This window comes from Rhinolophus hipposideros, assembly GCF_964194185.1.
Source record: "Rhinolophus hipposideros genome assembly, chromosome: 23".
Classification (NCBI taxonomy): Eukaryota; Metazoa; Chordata; class Mammalia; order Chiroptera; family Rhinolophidae; genus Rhinolophus; species Rhinolophus hipposideros.
The window spans coordinates 11,972,986-11,994,446 of record NC_138069.1 but is presented as its reverse complement, the minus strand read 5'-3'; the positions used below and the strand labels follow the sequence as shown (position 1 = coordinate 11,994,446).

At 49.3% G+C, this 21,461-nt stretch overlaps 1 protein-coding gene across 1 annotated transcript; it reads left to right on the top strand.

Moving 5' to 3' along the window:
• Positions 1-11,665: 11,665 nt before the first annotated feature.
• TIFAB (TIFA inhibitor) lies at positions 11,666-12,070 on the top strand (the record flags this gene model as incomplete). Its single annotated transcript, XM_081035756.1, has 1 exon — positions 11,666-12,070. One exon carries the CDS (start codon positions 11,666-11,668, stop codon positions 12,068-12,070), a length of 405 nt encoding a protein of 134 aa, XP_080891882.1.
• Positions 12,071-21,461: the final 9,391 nt, after the last annotated feature.

Here is a 21,461-nt window from a genome sequence, read left to right as displayed (position 1 = left end):
ATATATTATCTTTTCAAAACATTACATAAAAATAAAACAAGCAAAAAGCCTTTCACTTCATGAGCCTGCATCCCAGACTAGAACTAGAAAGTTCAGAGAAATACTGTATGTTTTGACTGGAAAAATAAAAGTCTCAAAAACAAAACTTCCTCCCTCTAGCCATCCCTCTCTCTGCATCCAAAGATTGACCATCAGCCATCCTTCACGTCACAGTGACCTGCTTCTAGGGTGCACGATCCTCTCTCAGGAAAGTCTTCCCCAAGCTAAATCACAGTCCTCAGGCCACTCTTTTAGGCTGTCCCCTTGTTCTGCGCTCTAAGAGGGTGGAGGGTTGACAACAAAGCAGGTCTGAGGTGCTGGCTCAGCAGTCAGCCTCCCTCTGCCTGAATAAATCTATAGCTGGTGAGCCCAGCTGTGAGCTTAGGTAAGGTGCAAACTCGTGAAGTCTTGAGTTTGCTAGCAGGCTGGGGGAGAAGACTCAATTGTCTTCCAATACCTGGTCTTTCTTGTACAATCATAGAGCCCTCACTTTGTCACTGAGCACATGGCCACCCAGCCTCCCATGCAGCTAGGTGTAGCTACTGGCTAAGGCCAAGTGTGAGCAGAAGTGATGAGGGCAATTTCCAGGTCATGCCTTTAAAAGAAGAGGATGTATTCTGCACTTTTCCTGCAGCCCACTCGCCCTGGTCGTGATGCAGACATGGTGAGTCACATTTGGAGTCACAGGGATGCGTGTAATACTCTGGGGTTAGCAGAGGGACATGTTGTAAGGAGCTTAGGTGGCTGACACTGCAGAGCCACCATTGGGAGACCTGGATTGCTTACAGCTGGCCTATTAGGTAAGAGAGAAATATACCTGTATTTTTGAAGCCATTGCTTTAGATCTGTGTTATACCAGAGAGAGAGAGAGAGAGAGAGAGAGAGAAGTGAAGGGAAGAGAAGAACATGAGTGTGAGTGTGAGTGTGAATGGAAAACCTTGGAGCCTGGAGAGCACAAGATAGGAGATCCCCAGTTTGCCTCTCTTCATCTAGGTGTGAGGAGTCTATACTGACACTAGCTGATGTTTCCTCGCTCTGTGCTTTACACTCACAACCTCAATCTCACTTAATCCTTATCCATCGTCATTCTGCAAATGAGAAACTGAGGCTCTAAGAGCTTCAGTGATTCGCCTAAGTCACTTGGCTCATGAGTGGTGGAGATGGGACTGACCTCTGTCCACCCGGCCCCAGAGCCACACTGCCTTCCAAAGATTCAGGTTGCAGATTCTCGGAGTTTGGTACCATCCAGGCTTCACAGCTGGATGCTGGACCTTCTTTCTCTGATGGCTTCCCACATCCTGGGGGCAGTAACTGCATATTCTTTATGAGGGGCTATAGCGGTACCCTAAGAGTTGGGACACTCAACAGGACAGTAGACACAGGAAAACACGCTAAATGATGAAGAGGCAACATGCTGCATTGTCAGCCAGCCTTTGGGGCTTTGACAGGGTCAAGGGAGAGACTGAAGGGAAAGAACAGGAGGATCTGGGGCCAATGATAACAGCGGACCCTCCGGTGCTTGTGCAGAGGGCTGAGCAAGTAGCAGCCCGCCCCTTCTCCCACGGTTCTCCATTTCTGGCTCCCTCACACTTCGGGGTGAGCCTTTGCTCATGCATGGCCCCGTCTTGGGGTGCTGCTTCTCCTTATTAACTTAACCAACTCCTGCTGGTTCTTCACGACTTGACCTTGGCATCATGTCCTTGAAGAACCCCTCCTTGTCTCCTCCCCCACTGCCCCCCCCTCCGCCGCTGGTCTTGGCACATTGTCAGGACTCCCTCATGGGTCCCATTGGCTGGTACTTGTCTGAGAGCCTGTCTCCTGCAGGGGCTTGGACCTCCTTGCAGGCAGGGGTATCTCATGTATCTCCTCTGGGTACAGAGGAGGCCAGTTCCCCCTGGGCCCAGCCTGCTCCTTAGGAAGACGTCCAGAAGCCCATCTTAGAAACACAAATAAACGAGCTAGAGCTCTGGAGGCATGCGGGGGAAGGTCCTAAAGCAGGGAAGTCTGGCAAGACTGTGTTCTGCTGTGTGTGTGAAGACAGCTATTAGCCCCCATGGACTCAGAGCATATGTACACACGGGGGCGGTCCTACCACCAAAGCCCCTGTTCTCCCCCCCGACACACACACACACAGAGATCTCCACAGTCCATTTCTTTGTCCCAAACTGAAATGAAGGTCGTGTGGGCTCTGTCATTCACACCAAAGTAAGGCTGCTGTCTTTCACTGGTTTTTGAAATCCCGATTTGTATTAAATTGGTAAAGGAGAATTAAAACCAGGCAATTGGGTTTTGCAAAACAAATCCACAAAAATTGATGGAAGGTTTCCTTTGTTTCGGCAAAATCAAGCCAGACTGTATTACCCACAGCAACGGCAGCTTCCTGAGGCAGCATTGAGGCTCAGAGCCCCAAAGCTGGACCAGGCTATTTTTCTTGGCACCAGAAGCCTCTGTGATGTAGCATTCTTTCCAGGAAATTTGGGTCCTCTTCTAGCTCACGATGACTATTCCAGATGCAGGAGGTGGCTTGAGGTGTTAGAGGCGGCTGGAGAGAGTGGACATGCAGTGTGGGCAGCACAGGTCCCTCAAACTCCCACTTCTGGTGACACTGCAGACAGGGGTTCGTTTTCCTCCTGGGTGTTACCCAACAGTTTAAAGAATCACGCCTCTAGTATGAATCACATTCTGAGCAAATGCGACAGTTTGGAAATACTTTGAACCGCTGGGGTTTATGTGTCTACCATCCTGGGGGCTTCAGAACTCTGTTCATGGGCTCCGAGTCTGGTGCCTAAACTCACGAGAAACATTGCTTGATGGTGACCATTTGGCCCCAGCTTTACATAGAAGCCCATGGTAGAACAACATGAGAATACCTCTATCGCTTGCCCTTAAAATCTGTGACATCAGGGACTCCAGGAAAGTGCAGCGAGTGCGTGGCACAGGGTCCAGCTTACAGGCAGGAAATGGCAGACCTGGCACCTGGCGAGTCACCCAGGGCATGGATGATTCATTGATCGTCCCGCTAACACTCCCTGAGATTTATGTTGTTACAACACAATCTGCTGAGCATGCGGAGTGTTGCTTTAAAGGAGGAGTATTTCTGTTAAACAATATAAAAACGGGAACATAAAAATAATGAAACCTATAAGGTGAATTTGAATGCTTTTTGTTTCGTATTGAAACCAAGGCATATAAAATATTTTATTTAACCAAATATGGTAAATATGGTCAATTGTGACCATCAGTCATAAATGTTACCTTAAGGGAACTGTTTGTAGGATAACTGACATCCATATGAAGTCGATCCTTACATGATACACAAAAATCAAATCAAAATGGATTAAAGATTGAATATAAGACCCCAAATTATAAAACTCTTAGAAGAAAAGTTTCACGACATTGGATTTAGCAGTAATTTCTGGGATGTCACCGGATATCTTTTGCTTTTCACCAAAAGCACAGGCAATAAAAGTAAAAATAGGCACATTGGACTACATCAAAATTAAAAACTTGTGTATATCCAAGGACACAATCAACAGAATGAAAAGGCAACATACAAAATAGGAGAAAGTATATGTAAATCCTATATATAAAGAATATATAAAGAACCCCTACAACCTAACAGCAGAAAAACAACTAACTCAATTAAAACATGGGCAAAGGACTTAAGTAGACATTTCTCCAAAGAAGATATGCAAATGGCCAACAAGCATATGAACAGATATTCAACATCAGTAATCGTTAGGGAAATGTAAGTCAAAACCAGAGTGAGATAGCACTTCATATCCATTAGAATGGATACTCTCAAAAAACCTGGAAAATAACAAGCGTTAGCGAGGATGTGGAGAAATTGGAACCCTTGTGCATTGCTGGTGGGAATGGAAAAAAGACAACCATTGTGGAATATCGTATGGCAGTTCCTCAAAAAATTAAAAATAGAATTACCATATGATCGAGAAATCCCACTTCTGGATATATAGCCCAAAGAATTGAAAGCAAGAAACCTAACAGGTATTTGTACACCATATCCATAGCAATATCATTCACCAAATCCAAAAGATGGAAGCAAACCAGTGTCCATCGACAGGTAAGTGCATAAACCAAATGTGTTACATGCCTACAATAGCATTCAGCTATTCAGCCTTAAAAGGCATTCAGCCTTTAAAAGGAAGGAAATCCTGACACATTTACAACAGGATGAACCTTAAAAATATTATGTTAAGTGAAATATCCAGTCACAAAAGGACACATACTGTATTATTCCACTTATATGAGGTATCTAGAGTAGTCAAACTCATAGAAACAAAAAGTAGAATGGTGATTGCCAGGTGCTGGGGCAGGGAGAGAAAGGGGAGCTGTTTAGTGGATATAGAGCTTCAGTTTTGCAAGATGAAAAAAAGGTTCTGAATATTGGTTGCACAACATTGTGAATATACTTTACATTGCTGAAATATACACTGAAAATGGTCAATTTTATGTTATGTGCATTTACCACATTTTTTAGAAAGGTAACTATTTGCAAAGGAACAGTTATTTCTCCTCCTCCTGCTGCTACCGTGTTTCCCCCAAAATAAGAACCAGCTGGACAATCAGCTCTAATCCGTCTTTTGGAGCAAAACTTAATATAAGACCTGGTCTTATTTTACTATATTATAAGACTGGGTAAAATACAATATGCTATACTATACTATACTATACTATACTATTGCTATACTATAATATAATACTGGGTCTTATATTAATTTTTGCTCCAAAAGACACGTTAGAGCTGATTGTCCGGCTAGGTCTTAATTTTGGGGAAACATGATATCAGGTTTGAATGGAGATCTATGAGGCACCTCAAATCACCTACACTCCCACACACAGAGTTTCTCATGGCATGTTAAAAATCCGCCTTTGAAGACCCACTAATTATAGAATACACCGTATTCCCAAACTTCGGTTAAAAGTATTTACCCTAGGCTTTTACTGCACTTAATTAGAAACAAAAAAGTCCATTTTTGATGTGTGCTGTGCTGTGTTTGAGGCCATCTTTCCTGTCCAGCTTCATTCTTTAAAAAATACCAAGCTGTGTTTCTTCAATATGGGTTTTAGGCTGAAAAAGAAAGGAGCTTTTGGCAAATCCTTTTGACCAAGTGAAAGCTGACCCTTTTCAAAGTGTTGAATGAAGACATTGGCTATAAGGCAACAGAGGTTGGACAGCCATGATTATCCCAGTCTACAGATACAGACACTGAGGCCCAGAGAGGCAAAGTGACTTGCCATGAAGCATGTCCATGGTGGAGCTAAGGCTAGGCTCCCCACAAAGGCCCCCTCCCTACCTTCTGGGCCTTTGTTGCACTGGATGCTGTAGGTGAAGGTAGACGGGATAGCGCACGAGCTAGGAGAGCAGCCTAAGCAATAGCACGTTGGCTCAGTGGATAAAAAAGAAGTCAAAAGTGTGAGCTAATTGCTGGCTTCCGGGTACCAGCTTTGTGTGGCCTGACTACCCTCCAAGGTAAGAGCCATAAGGCCTGCAGAATTCCTAGACATCCTGTCTCCAGGACTGCCTCACGCATTAGTCAGGTATCTGGACATTAGTGGATTCAGCAGTAAGTGAAATTGACATATATTAAGAATTTACAACAATAATGACATTGAGCTTAGCAGGGACCCGTGGAACAGGGGAGGGAGCATGGGCCAGAATGGTAGCAGTTCCTGAGGCGTCCTCCTCTCACCATCTGTTGCCCCTCAGCAGATGGAGGACACCCAGGTCATGCTGGCCAGCCCCACCTCTGCAAGGAGGCCCGCCAGCACTAAGGGAGGTACACCACGGGAGGAAGCCACTTCTGAGAGCCACTTGCTTTCCACTTGGGCTTTGGTCAGGACAGTATAGGTGGTCAAACCCTAAGAGATCACCCAGCCCAGCCCAGTCATCAAAAGAAGGTGGGGACCTGAGACCCAAGGAGGGGGAAGGGCTTGCCCCTTGGAGTCATAGGGCACAGAAGTCCAGGGTAAGATTTTGAAGATCAGAGGGGGGTTTGAGATACAACTCTGCAATGAATTACGGGGGTGGTCTTGAGTAAGTTACTTATGTAGTCTTGCGTCAGTTTTCTCATTTGTGAAATAGGATTAATATGGGAACATCTCAGAGTTGTGAGCATTAAAGAAGACAATTCACATAAAGGCTTAGCACAGGACACAGAATACAGTAAGGACTCACTAAATGGTAATATGTTATTGTTGTTTTAAAATTCGAAAACCTTTCCTGTTATCATTCTTATTAGCTTTTAGAACAGGTGAGGCAGAGCCATTTCCAGAAGGTGGGTATCTGACTCATCTTCCTCCACCATGCGCCATCCCACAGACTATGAGTTCCACCTGGCCAACTCCTAGTCACCCTACAGGAATCAGTATAGGTGTCCCCTCTTCCAGGAAGCCCTCCTTGGTGACCCCCAGCCTCCCCCAGTGCATTAAGTGCCCTCCTGGGTTCCCAGTCCTGTGTGTCCTCTCTCACAGCACCTACCTCCATGAGCTACAGGTGCTCTTTTTCTTACTTGAGAGCTCAATGGGGGCAGGAAGCATTCTGTCCCGATGATCATAGCAACAAGCGTTCCATCCATAGTCTTAGCGCTAACTACACAGGAGGCCCTGGCCTCCTTTGCATGCATTTCCTCACTTGGCTCCCCCTCCCTGGAAAGGATCGCTGTTACTCCATTTTACAGGTAAGGGAGAAAACCTGGCTTCTCATCCTCGCTGCCCTGTGTGCTAAGTCTGTGTCCTTGGGTAAGTGACTTAACCTTCCTGAGCCTGTCTGTCCCAGCACCTGTGTTTGGACCCGCTGGTCCTCACAGCCTCCTGATTTATCTCCACGCTCCATGAGCTGGTGTCCTCTGGTGAAGTTAGCTGTGGATTCCGCTTGGGCCACTTCAGGGCATTTGAGTCAGAGAAGCAAGGACTCTCTGAGCACGTGGCTTTCCTCAGCTGTCCGTGTCCCAGCTGTCCCAAGAATGGCTCCACCAGACTTTTTCACCGTCCTCCACTTCTACCCTAAAGAGCTGACCCCTGGGTTTAGGGATGCTGCCACCTGGTGGCCACAGGCCATCAGGACATGGGAGAAAGGGTAACTGTACTGGCTTGGTGGGTTGAAAGAAGGCTCCCTCTCTATGCTGAGTGTATGTGTTTGGAAAAGGCGGGCAGCTGGACTCCAGAGAGCACCACCCATGAGGCATGATAGAGTCATGCATAAGCCCAGGTCCAAGTCCTGGTTCTGGCACTTCCCAGACATGTGACTTTGGGCTAGTTGACTAGTGACTGCAAATCTCAGCTTCCTTATATTCCTAATGGGTAGCCAGCCCCTCCTCCTATGGTAGGGCCACATCCCCCACAATAACCTGGAGATTCATCCTACAGCATCCTTTTCACCTCATTATTGTTAAAAGTGGAATTTATTTAAACTCATGCAAATTATGTCTTCAACTCCAAAATTATGTTTTTTCCAAGCAAAAGCTGGGGCCTTCTGAGAACTTGGGGTTTGTGCCGGCTGTCAGTCTGCTCTGCAAGCCCCTCTCCCCAAGATGCCTCCTCATTCTCTTCTGCTGTTAAAGGTTCTGCCAAGAGCAGTCCTCATTCATCAACTTCCCGCCGTGTTCTTGGCTCTTGGCACATATCTCTTTTAGCCCTCACACACCAAAAATTACCCTCATTTCACAGAGCAGAAATCAGGTTCAGAGAGGCTGAGTAACTTGTGGAGGTCACACAGTTGCTGTAAGAAGGAGCCAGGCCTCCGACCTGAGTCTCCCCTGCCCACCACTGTAGGAAGCCCCAGAAGCTGTTGTTCTGTCTCTGAGTTCTCCAAGGAGTACACGGGGCACATTTGCTCGCTGATGTACACTCCCCAGGGTCCCAGCCCCAACTGGAGAAGGCTGTCCTAAATGAGGGAGCCAAGCAGAACAAACCCAGCACCTCCACTCCCCCTGCTCTCGCCCTCCCCTCAGGGACTGCCAGCAGGACTTCCTCCTGGGCTGTGGAAGACGCAGCCTGGCAGGACTTCCTCTTGACAGATGAATTCCCTGCCTGTTTCAGTTCTCCCTCTTGCTGGGAACAGCTTTGAACCAGGTTCCACAGGGGTCATGAATACATCTCTTCTGCCCACCCACTCTCTCACGCCAGGGCTGGGAGCATGGGCATAGCCCTCCTCTCACTGAGACATGGTTGCAAGGGCCAGTGGGGAGGGGGTGTCCCATTCCCAAGGGAGGAAAACTAAGTCCCAGAGGACAGGATTCACCCAAGGTCATATACCTCGGGAAAACAGAGCCCCCTGCCAGTCTTCTGTCTATGGCCCAGTGCCCTTCTCTTCTGGAGGGCAGGAACACCTGTGTATCATTGAGACTGGAAGGCAGTGCGAGTGGGGAGCCCTGAGGAGACGGCCCTCTTCCATGGTTCAGAGACATGGAGCTGACTAGACAGTCTGGGCTAGGGAGACCGATGGGCAGAGAGGAAAAGCTCTGGAACATGGCCAGCCACCTTCTGTTACCCCATGACAGGCATGTAGGGCCTGCGTGAAGGCCTAAGAGGCCTGGCTGAACCTCTCCCCTGTTCTAACTCCATCTACCGCGTTTCCCTGAAAATAAGACCGGATCTTATATTAAGGTTTGCTCCAAATGACTTATTAGGGCTTATGTTCAGGGGATATCATCCTGAAAAATCATACTAGGGCTTATTTTCTGATTAGGTCTTATTTTTGGGGAAACACGGTATCTCTGAGACCAGGGAGGCCCACGGTCAGCTGTTAAGAACTTGTCAAGACTAGCTGAAACCAGTTGAAACCAAGATGGCTGCCTAAATGACCGCCAAAAGATTTTAAAAGCTCATTACAATATAATCTTCATGTTAAATAACACATGTACCAGTGTCATGACAGTTGACAATTGCATGACAATGCTGGAAGAAACCACAAAAGAACAAAAAGAATGGAACCCTGATCCTGAGAAAGCCATGGCCCCTCCCCTTCCCTTCCTCCCAAAACCCGTGAATATTCCTCCTACTTGTTTCCCTAAACCTCCCCTTCATTTCTGCTGCCCTGTTCAGACCACCTCTCAACCTCTAAGGGGCAAGAAGTTGATTTGAGAGCTGTGCTCCTGCTTCTCCATTCTCTGGCCATAGAATAAAAGCTTGCATTCATTTTGAGTTTCATAATTGGCCTCGTGACACCAAATGGGAAGATAACCCTGTTTGAGGGACCTCGAAAGGGGATTTTCTCCACTTAGTAACTCTTACACTCAGCAGACTCAGTCCCATGTGCGTTTGCAGTCCTGGAAGCACCTCAGAGTGGCTTCTGGTTATCCATCAGTCATTCACTGAGACGGGGTATGTTGCCAGCAAGAGCCCTGGGGTCTAGCCTTCCTGCACGGCATATACCTGGCTTCTCTCCCTCAGTCAATCAGCATTCCTGAAATGCTGCTACTAGAACCACTGCGTACAGGGAGAATGCCAGGTAAGCGTGAAGGCAGAGATCAGGGTCCTGCTTCTATAAGCCAAGGATGGCCAAAGATTGCCAGCAGACCACCAGAAGCTAAGTGAGAGGCCTGGAAGAGTCTCTCTCACAACCCTCAGAAAGAACCAACCCTGTTGAGATGATCTTGGACTTGGCCTCCAAGATGGTGAGATAATAAATTTCTGTTGTTTAAGCTACCCAGTGTGTGGTACTTTTTTATGGCAACCCTAGGAAAACCGATACACCAGTCAACACCTCTCTGCAGAGACAACTCAAGATTCTGACCTTTCTTACCACAGGCTGATTTGGCTTGTTCTTGCGTTTCATAGAATCATACAGTCTACGTCATTTGTGCCTGGTTTCTTTTGCTCCACATATAGTTTTGAGATTCATCTATGTTCATTCTCATTTTTATTGCTGTGTAATGTTTTGTTACATATTATACAATTTGTTTATTCATTTTCCTATTAGTGAACATTTGTGTTGTTTCCAGTTTTTGCTTAACGCTTGGTTTGCTCCAGGGGCAGATACAGTTGGCATCGCTGGGGGAGGCTGGTCTCCTGGGGGAGCCTCAGTGACAGTGTCTCACTGGCTGTGGCAGGGAGGGACAGGTAACTGTTTTCAGAGTTCTCTGTTTTTTCTCCCTAATTACTAAGCCACCTACTAGAGTTTAAATGCTCAGAATAGAGGAAGCAGGCTAGGAGCCCTGAATAGTACCCAGAGGGGCTTAAATTCAATTATCCCCTGGGAGTGTCACCTGCTGAGACCTCTGGGACCACAAGGGTCACCCATGAGACGTGAGTAAGCGTTGAGCTGGGGGACAGTGAGGCAGAGCAGGGAAGCACCTGCTAGCTGATGGCTATGGCCTGGCCTGCACCAGTCACCTGTATACCCTCCAAGAGTCCCAGGGTGGGGTTTGATGGGAAAAAGAGGAAGGGTTGTACTCCTAGCTCATTCTGGGGCCTTGAACCAGGCTCTGTCCCTCTTACGGTCTCAATTGCCCCCTGTCTAAGATGGGCACATGTCTATTGCCAGCCTGGCAGGTTGGGGGGTACAATGGAGGCAATATGAACATACTAGTAAACTATGAAGAGCTGTGCCAAGTGAAGAATTAGCACTATCATGACATTTGGTTACTTCTAGGACAGCCAGAGCCCAGAATGCTAAACAAGCATCTATCTTCCAGACTGCCCTCAGAGGCCAGCAGAGCCCAGGAGTGGTGGACATGGAAGGTGGCTTTCTAGCTGTCCTCCTGCAGAAGAGGCCACCCTGTGTGAGTGGCTGTTTTCTCCCTTCCCCTGAGGCCCTGTCCTTTCCCAACACACTCAGGGGACTGCTATGTTGCCCACAGCTCCCTCAGCCACCCCGAATCCAGCCATAATGCTGTCTTCACGGTCTCCCACATGCAGTGGTGGCTTCCCTCACTGACCCTGTGTCCAAAGTGGTTCCCCTTTCTAACAGGCCTGGAGTGCTTTGCCCCCACCCGACTGTCAGGGGAGAAGAGGGACGTTGCTGATACCCTGGACACAGATGTCAGGGTTTCTGGGGACGGGCCGTAGAGACTGGCTGAGCTGAAACCCAGGAGGGAACCCATCTATCAGAGCGCTGCTCCTAGCAGGGGTCCCAGGCTGGGGTTTCCCAACCTCTCAGCCGTGGGTTTGTACTTCTGCAATAGGAAGTTACACTTCCATTCTCTTTCCTAAAGGGGAAAAAGGAAGAAAGCAACAGAACTGTTGAGCCTTCTGACACATCACATCCCTGAACAGCAGCCATAATTGCCACCCCCGGATACCAATTGTCCCCAAATGACCAAAACCTCACCCTGCAAGGTGGAATGCCTTATATTCTGCATAGATAAGGACAGACATACCTATATTACAGAAAAGAAAACTAAAATTCAGAGAGGGTGGGTGGCATGCCCCACTCACAGAGCACAGGAGAGATGAAGCTGGGGCTAGGACCAGTGGGCCTTGGTTCCTCCATCCTGGATTGACCAGGACAACAGTGTCCACGGTCAGTCCTTGGCTCTGTTCAGCTGGAGGTGGTCCGGGGTCCCTGAGGTGGGCCAGCGTGTCTGGGCTCAGGGAGTCAGAAGTGTGTTTGGCTCCAACCCCACTTCTGTGTCTATGTTCCATCCTTCTCAGGCTCCCGTCCATGGAGAGACCCCACACGGTCCTACAGGTGAGCCTATACCACCCCACAAAGGACCCAGCCATTTTCGCCACCGTCCCACCTCGGCTGCAGCATGACATCAGCCCGCTGCTGGTAGGGCGCGGCCCAGAAGCCCACCTCCAGCTGCAGCTCCCCCACCTCTCTCGCCAACACCTGTCCCTGGAGCCCTACCAGGCGATGGGCAGCGCTCTGCTGGCCTTCAGCCTCAAGGCCCTGAGTCGCAGGGGCTGCGTGTGGGTCAACGGGCTGACACTGAGGTTCCTGGAACAGGTCCGCCTGAGCACTGTCAACAGGGTTGCCTTCTCCGGTGTGCAGATGGTGGTTCACGTAGAAGGAGGCTGCTCCCTGGAGGACTTTGCTGTTTCCATGTCAGTCCCTCCCCGTTGATTTACAGACCCCAGGCCGAAGAGGCTGATGAATGGGAAGACATCCCCCTGGGAGCTGCCTGCCCTGGGTTCAGATCAGTGGGCTCCAGGTCACCTGGGCTTTCTCCATGGTCTTTTCTAGACTGGGGACAGCCAAGCCCTGGAGGAGGAACAAAAATATAGCTCCAGAGGGAGCCCGCAGACGGCACGCTCTGCTCACCCCGCCGCTGGCTGAAACAGGACTTGAAATATTTGAGCTACGCACATCACGCGATACCACGTTGACAAGCAAGGCCTGCCTGGCTAATAATGAACTGATTCTGCAAACAGGAACAGCCTGGGGTGGGGGTAGCGCCCTCCCCGGCTCCAGATCTACAAGGTAATGGTAACTTCATATACTTTTAGAGGCCCCAAGGGCCTCTAGGAGCCCCTCTCAACATTTCCCCACATTTCCCAGTCTTGTCTAACTAGGAGTTACTTTATGTTGCTAATTCTGTGTGCTGCTTAAAAGCTGGAGTTTGAGGTTGCTCCAGGAATGCATGGACACATGTAACAATTACGTTTGTGGTAGCTGGGGGTTACCTTGGGCTTTCAAATACTCACAGGCACTCTGGCTTAGGGAAGCCTGTGTTTAATAAACTGAAGTATTTCATTAAGCTGGCATACCCAATAGGATTCCCTGATCCCCAGATGGCTGTATGCACACCACGTTGTCACGCAGAGGCCGGGGCGGGAAATAAAGAAGAGGTGTAAGAGGAAATTGGAAAGGTGGGGGCTCACATTTCTGGAAAGGATGCAAGCCGAGCTCGGGACATCCTGGGCATGGAGAGCTGGAGGCTGGGCCTTTCTGGAAATTCATTGCCACCGTCATCCTCCTCATCCTCACTCTCTGTCACTTCTGAATCAAAGCCTTGGCTAACTTGAGGGCACAGGTCTTCAGGGAAGGACGGCTTCCCAGAACACTGGGCTCTTTCTGGATTAGTTCTGAGAGAGTGGCTTGAGAGCTTGTGTTAGAAGAATTCAGCCCAGCAGTTATTTCACTTAGGGTGGGTCATATACCAATGGGGTGAGGTGGTCTTTCCAAATAAGGGGCTAGTAGGGGGTCAGGCAGGCCAAGGGTGGGATAGTTTTCTCAGTGAACAGAGGAGCAGAGCAGAAGCAGCCACTCTCCAAGCCATTCTGGGGCAGTGGGGGAGGAGGGAGTGATTAGGAGTGTGGTTTAGAAACAACGTTCCCTTGTGTAAGGAGGGGAGGGTCCTACAAACACAGATGGTCGCCATCATCCTAGACTCTGGCTGGGTCACATCCTGAGGTCTCTAACCACCTCCAACAAGTCCTTCAACACTCTCCACTTGCCATCCAAGAAGAAAGACCCTTTTGTACCCAGGGCAGGCCACAAGTGACATCAACTGCAGTGCCAGGCCCTGGGCATCTTCTCCATGGGAAAGATAGCAGTGGGCAGGACCCAGGCCTGCCCTGGCTTGGGCAGCCTCCCATCAATAGGCAAAGAGGCGAGTAAACTCAGCTCACAGCCAGGGCTCAGAGGGGAGAGCTGTCCAATGCTATGAATGGCCCCTGGAGGCCCCCAAAGCAGTTCTTCATTCAGTCATTCAACAAACTTTTACCGAGCACCCACCTTGCATCAGATGTTGTGCAAAGCCTCAGGAACCCGCAGTGAACAAGGCTGACAAAGTCCCTGCCCTCAGGAAACTTAAAGGAACTCAGGAAAGGCATGAGTTCAAGAGCTAATCCCTTCATTATTTGGTCACCACTGTGATCAATGCTATGGACATTGCGTTTCCGCTCTTCAAGCTGAAGTTAAGTGAGCTCTCCTGTTAAGTGGCCATGTCTGATGAATGCTCATTATATGCTTGGCGCTCTGCTGGGTGCTATGTACATTGCCCTGTTGAATCCTCACAACACCCAGATAGACAGTGGTATTAAGCAAACTGTACAGATAAGGAAACTGAGGCTCAGAAAGGATAAGTATCTTGTCCAACATCATGTCACTCATCAGCTGTGTGATCTTGGGCCAGTGACTTAGCCTGTTTTTGTCTCCATGTCTCCTTCTGGAAATGGGTAAGATAATAGTACCCACCTGCTGGACTTCTTATGAGGGTCTTGGGAGGTGGCACATGTGAAGCGCTCAGTGCAACACCTGGCACACAGTAGGTCCTCAATAAAGGTTACCTACTATCATGAGACCTGAGAGAGGGAACCTAATATATCCAGACCCAAGGGCTCACCTTAGACACATACATGGAGCTAGAGAAGGTTGGAAGCCTAGCAGAGTGGCTGCAGGGCCAAGGACTCATCTGCGCTCTGTAATTCCCACATGGAGGATTTTGTCTTAGCCATGGACCTGGTGAGCAGTCAGGAGGGGATTTTATCCTGTTCCTTGCACCAGAAGTTCCAATATTCAGGGTTCGTAGAATGGGAGACATGCTGCCAAGGCTGGCAAGCAGAGCCGTGTAGTGTGGTCTGATGATGCCCACTGTTTTGGAACTTCCTTTACATTTCACATACAAATCGTAAATGCAACAATGATCCCTCCACAGACCAAAGTGTTCCCCAAACAATGCCTTAGAGAGCAGCAGCCCCCATACAGAGCCGAGAAGCCATAGCCTGGACACTGCACGTGAGCATCAAAACCTGAAGAGAGGAAGCTGGCTGGTGGTATCGCAGGGTCTCCAGAGCACAGCTCCCCTGCTCCACCGAGGAACCGTTGCCCCTGAGCGGAGGTTCTCTCCCCTCCAGGAAGGAACACACCCCTCCCCACTGGGCGCCTATGAGAGGAAGCAGTCTGCTTGCGGGTGTCTGCCACTTGGGGCGAAGGGTCTATGAGGCCCTCCGGGACCCAGGGTGAACTGCACAGCAGGCTGAAGGATGACAGGGTAGAAGAGAGCCAAGACATATCCTGCTTATCATGTCAGGCTCTGTCGGTTCACGGAAATCTCCTCCAGGAAACTCACTGCTCGTCTCGTACCAAGTATCAAGACAGCAAAGCTCCCCTCCGTGATCCGTTCCATTTTTCTTTTTCTAAAAATAATTTTATTATTATTATTTTCACTTAAGTATAGTTGGTATACAATACAAGGTGTAGGATATAGTGACTCAGCATTTTTATACCTTACAATGTGATCACCACACTAAGCCCAGTAATCATTTGTCACCATGCAAACTTATCACATTATTATTGACTATGTTCCCTTTCACCTTTTTTATCCATTACGCTGTTTCTCTCTCTCTCTTTTTTTTTCAACTTTTTATTGGGGAATATTGGGGAACAGTGTGTTTCTCCAGGGCCCGTCAGCTCCAAGTCGTTGTCTTTCAATCTAGTTGTGGAGGGCACAGCCCAGCTCCAAGTCCAGTTGCCGTTTTCAATCTTTAGTTGCAGGAACCGCAGCCCACCATCCCACGTGGGAATTGAACCGGCAGCCTTGTTGTTGAGAGCTCACGCTCTAACCAACTGAGCCATCCGGCCGCCCCCATAGGTTCTATTTCTCTTGAGTAGAAAACCATTTAAATCAGATCTCTGACACCCACCCCACTTTCTCCAGCAGCTGGAATTCGCAGGTTGGCTTCAGGGCCCTGGTCTATGCACTTGATACCACTTTCTTTTGCCTGTTCAGACAGCCTGAGCAGGCCGGTGAGTCCCTCTGCATTCTCTCAGCTCCCACACACAGGGCAGCTCCCGTGGCTGAGTGCACACACGCACACCCATGCACGCACACAGTGTGGTGATGCCAAGCTGGGGCTCTGCAGTCACACTACTGCCTGGCTTAGAATTCTTGCTCCACCTCTAACTGGTGCTGTGATTTTAGACAAGTGACTGCAGCTCTCTGTGCCTCAGTGTCTTCTGAAAAACGAAGCACAGTGAAGATAAAATGAGGCATTACATGTAAAGCGCCAAGAGAAATGCCTGGAACCCACCAGTGCTGAGTAGGGTTAGCGTTCATCGTCCAATCTAGTGGATGAATTGAACGCACATAGACACTTGCACACACACACACATAAACACACACACACACACACAGCCCGTGCTAAAGAGCTACATCAATTACATTCAGGCATACCCTAGAGCACTACAATTCTCTGAGATGATGTGTAGAAATATAGATATCATCCCCTGTGTCCTGTAAGTCATTTTAACCCTACATTCCTCTGCTTGTCCAAGAATGGGATCTCCCTAACCTGTTTTTAAGAGAGTCCATGTCAAAGGGGACTCCTTCCTAGGAACACATTAGGAAGCATCGTGATGGCGGATGCATCAGACAGCGCCATCCTGGCCACAGCCTGAAGCAAGGAAGGCCATGGCTGAGCACAGGCAGTCCCACATGGGACACTGGCACAGCATGACCACGGTTTCCGTGTCTGTCTCTGTGAGACCTCAAGCTCCACGCAGATAGGACCACGGATCGTTCACTGTTGTGTTCTGGTGGCCATAATGGAGCTGGGCAGAGGACAGATAGACAGGTGGCAGGCACAGGTACTCAGGGAAGCAGTCACTGTGCTAAGGCGTGAGCCAGGTTCCCCAGGGTAGGCAGTCTTATAATAAAATAAGACCAGGTCTTATATTAATTTTTGCTCCAAAAGACGCATTAGAGCTGATGGTCCAGCGAGGTCTTATTTTCAGGGAAACATGGTAGGAAGAGGCGAATGTCTCTCACCTGTACTGGGTCTCCATGGAGGCAGCCCAGACCCCCTAGCCGGGGCTGAATAAGGCTGGTGCTTCTGCTTAGTTCTTGAGCCTCTGCAGCCCAAATTCAACCAACACTCTGGGCGTTTGGAATTCTGTGTGGTGATTGCTGAGGAAGGTTGACAGATGTGACAGGGCCCCATATCACCAACGGATAGTTCTCCACCAGCACTTCCTGCCCTAAACAGAGACATGTAGGGGACGGGCACCCCAGGAGACCATGGGAGAGACTGAAACAGTAGCAGTCAGGCTGGCTGGATTGAGCCTTGGCCTGCAGCCCACGTCTCCACAGGTTCTGGTTGGACCCCTCTCCTCCATCCCAGTGCAATGGAGACCAGCTCTTGCAGACCCCGTCTGTCAAGCACACACTAGGAACACGCGCCCTGTACTAACACCCTGCCCACACATATCAGAGTTGTCTCTTTAGGAGATTCCCTTGTGTCTGGAGGAAGCTAAGCTGTCACCCTGCTGGAGGTGTCTGTGTTTTCAAAGAGAGGATTGGAGAGGGCAATCCTGGCCCCCACAGAGTGAGTTTCCTTGTAGAAAGAGTGGAACTCAAGGCTTCGCAGTAGACTGATAAAGGGAACATTTCTGCTTCCCCTCAAATGGATGGTCACTTTGCACGTGTAAAGCAAGAGGTATATGATATAGTCAAGGGGCTGGCTCAAGGCCCCCCTGTGACTAAGTAGTAGATCTGAGACGGGAACTGAGAACTAAGTCTTTCCATAACAGCCCACCGGTGGCCAGGCGGCTGTCAGCAGAGACGTACAGAAGGAAGTAGCCCCTGGCAATGTGGACAGTTCATCAGCACCGGCATGAACCTCCCAGACCCCTACCCTGGGCTTTGGGCCGGGAGACCTGCCTCCACTGTACCTACTGTGTACACTCTGTTGTCAAGATCTGCTCTGTGTCCTCTTCTCCCTTGGCTCCCACTCCATGGCATCTGATGGTGCTGGTGTTGCCATTAGGTTAGCAGTTTCCCGAAGAATCACACAGGACCATTCCGATCCTCCAGCTTCCCTTCACTGCAACAGCTCTACCTGCGTTCCCGCGCTCCACTTACTCATCAGCGCCCCAGGCCCCTGAAGCCCGTGCCAGGCTTTGAGACAAGGAGGAAACAAACCCAGCTTCTCCATATTTAAGAGATGCCACAGTTAATGAACTCTGTTCTCGTTGCTGGGCTGTGATCCCTCTTACCTTGAACGTGAACTCACAGGCGGATTAAAGTAAAATAAAACCTACCATTTGAGTTACATTCTCAGCTGATTGGAAACATGCATTACCTCCCCATGACCGGGCTGTGCGAAGGGAAGTTATTATCTTTCTTCAGAGTTTGTAAACTCTTTATGGCTGAGGCAGCTTTAATCCTGCTGGGGGAAAAAATGATCCAGGAATAAATTGCTCTCATTTACCTTTGTTTTCCAATCACATGCTCCAGTGGGAATGAAACATCCTAAGTGAGGGGATGTAGAGAGCCAGGTGATCCGGACAGAAGAGTTTAATTATTTTCTTCTTTAGGCACGTGAGTTGAGAGGGTTTTCCAGTGCCATTTGGCTTGGGAGCTTGCTCCACAAAAATATGCACTCCCACATGAAGCCAGCACTCCTGAGCAGCTGCTATTCTCTGCCTTTTTTTTATTACCGGAGGAACATGGTCTCCATTTTTCCCACTTCTTCGAGGGACACTTGAAGCCATGGTGCCCGGCTCCAGGCATTTAGAAAGACCAGGAATGAGTCTGAGAAAGGGCAGATTTGAATAAAAATCAAATCACAGTCCAGGAAGGAGGGTCTGAAGGGGCTTTCTTTCCTTCTCCGTTATTTCTTTGCTCCTCTCCATGTTCTCTAACATGGAGCTTATATAGAGCAGGTACCACCAAAACCACCAGGTCACACGTTCTCACTGCTGGAAGGAGGCCTAGCTGAGAGACGTCTTAAAGATGCAGAGGCAGGGATAGGAGTGGGGAATATCCAGAAGAAAACAAAGACTGGGGTCTTTGGAGGGAGAGCTCAGTCGGGCAGTCAGCCCTGGGGTTTCCATAATTACTTCTCTGAGGGCTCGGAAGCCTGATAGCTTTTTTCCATTCACCTGCAGCTTGCTGCAGATGGGCTAAGAAAATGGAACCTATTACATCACCTTTAGGAGAAGTGGGAGAGGGAGTGTATCAGTCAGGATCCAGTCAGGAAAACAAAAGCCACTCTTAAGCATTTCAAAAATGTAATTCAGGGCATTGGGTACACAGGTGATGGAGCCACTGAGAAGCCACATGCTCAAAGCAATTCAGAGATCAGCAAGAGCAGGAAGTTGCTATGGCTGCTCGTTCCCACCCTGGGACTTCAGGAGCAACTGAGACAGGCTGTGTGACAGAGCCAGAGTGGGCACTGTCCGGCACAGAGTTCCCCCAAAGCCAGCACTTCAGAGGCAGAGGCCGTCCAGGTGCCTGGACGCCATGGGTGAGGGAGCCAACGAGGAGCATCAGCTGCTACCAGAGGTATTCCGAGGCTCTGAGACAGAGAGTGAAATACCCTGGCTTGTTCCCTTTGCAACCCCCAGCGGCTCCCATTGGCTGAAGCCAGCCAGAAGGCAGCTGCCAAGCAGCCTAGACAATGCAGCCTTCAGTTCGTCTCCCTTGTGGTCTGCAGCAGAGAAGGGCAGGGAGAGCAATGGATCTGAGGGCAAACAGTCAAAGCCAGCACAGGGACTATGCTCACTTCAGTGCCCCTCAGTTCCTGCCTAGGCCCCTGGGGTGGCCACCAAAACTGAATGGGAGAGGTGCACCACAGCACAAAGGGCTCCACAGCCCCAGGGCCTGCTGCAGGCAATAGGCCAACACCTGTCTCCCCATCACCATCATCACCCCAACCTATGTGGCCTTCAGTGTCTGTAAGAAAGGAAAGACGAGGACACAAAGGACAAGTGCAATACAACGAGGTACGAAGATCAAGGTGTGACCTGGCCTGGCCCACACAACCCCACTCACAGGGAAGCTGACTGGGAAAGCAGCTCCCCTCCCACCGCTGAGGCCGGCCAGCAGAGCAGGGTCCACGTCCCCACTGCCCTCCACTTACTGACTCAGAAACGGCGTTCTCCAGAGCTGCTTGCCTCTCCTCATGTACTAAATGGGAATGCTGTTAGTACTTACCTCACCTCTGTGAAGATTGAAACACACCACGCATAAAAAAACTTTGTGTGCACAACTTGGAAATGCTCAATAAACGCCAGCCGTTTATAATGAACACCGCCCATCCCCAAATCTTCCCCCCTCCAGGACTTCGACTGACTTTTCCCACAAAGGAGCGGGCTCCCTTCTAGCTCCAGGCTAGTGTTGGGACACTCAGAGGGTTTTTTCAGGCAGTGATCTCTGGGACAAAAGGAGTTTCCTCAGCTGGGAACTTGCTGTGTGCTATGTGGCATGGAACCAACCACCAGCAGAGCCCCTGAGTGGCAGAAACTGTCTTGGACATGTCCATCTTGAACATTGGTGGAGTAGCCAATAGACCCTTAGTAAGGGCCTGTTGAGTGAATGACAAGAGAGTGAGCCGGGGGAAAGAATTTAGGTGGGGTGATAGCAGACCTTTAGGAACAAGGCTTTGAGAAGAACCTCGAACCACAGCAAAGATCCTGGTTAAAAGGTTAAAATGCACTTTAAGTAACTAGGTGCTCAAGGTGAGGAGAGGCCAGAGTGAGTGGTTTGCTTGGTGAATGGACTTACTGGACCCATAGGACTCTGAGCCCAGGAACCGCGGACGAATCCCAGAAAGGCCAAGCATGGCCTTCACCCTGGGTTCCTCTGCCATCAGCCAAAGGTTTTCCTGTTTCCAGATGAATTCTGTCTGCGTGATGCCACATAACCACCCAGCCCTCACCACTCAGAAACACATGCACGAGGTGCAGAGCTCCCCAACTTGGAGCTCTGCCCTGGGAGCACTGGAAGCAGGCAGGCTGGATGCTTGGCATCAAGAGGCTTCCAGAACCAGGGCCTCATTACTGAGGAACACATGGTCCCCTGTGGACACTTGTTGGAGGCCAAGCAGGGAAGCTAATAATCAGAGGGCTCCATCTTTCAGTTTTACGTTCCTCTTTCCCTGGGCCTGTGGTTGCTGTGCAGATTTCAAGTTGAAACATCAGGAAAGCCTCATGTGGTCTGACTTCTCCTTCCCCACTCCACCCCACCCCACCCCCCAACACATACACATTTGCACATGCACACATGCACACGCCTGCCTCTAGGCTCTGTTAAGCACCGCAGGTAAAGTGTCGGTTAGAAAACCACAGGGTAATTATGAGCTGTGAGATTTGCTCCTCGGTTACTGAAACAGAAAATAGCTCCACTTGAGATTCTCAGCACACATTACAAACCAAAGGCAATGTTTTGGCTCGGCTCAGGGGAAAAAAATAGAAGCTGAGAAGAGATCTCATTAGAGGAATGGTGAGGGGCACTCGGGGGAGGCCAGCATGTTCTGGAAAAAAAAAAATGCCATACATCCTGGACACAAAGTCCTGGAAGTACTGGAACAGCTCTGACTGTAGTGTTGACCAATTCCAATTTCAGTGCTATAAAATCTTACCATGGTCACTTTCAAGGTATCAAGATGATGGCACTGAACTTGGAGTTAGAAAGAGATACATAGTGAACACACTAATATACAGCATTTCCACTACACAGATAGAAACGTAAAAATGAAATGACCTCAAGAGCACAGATATAGTAAAATAC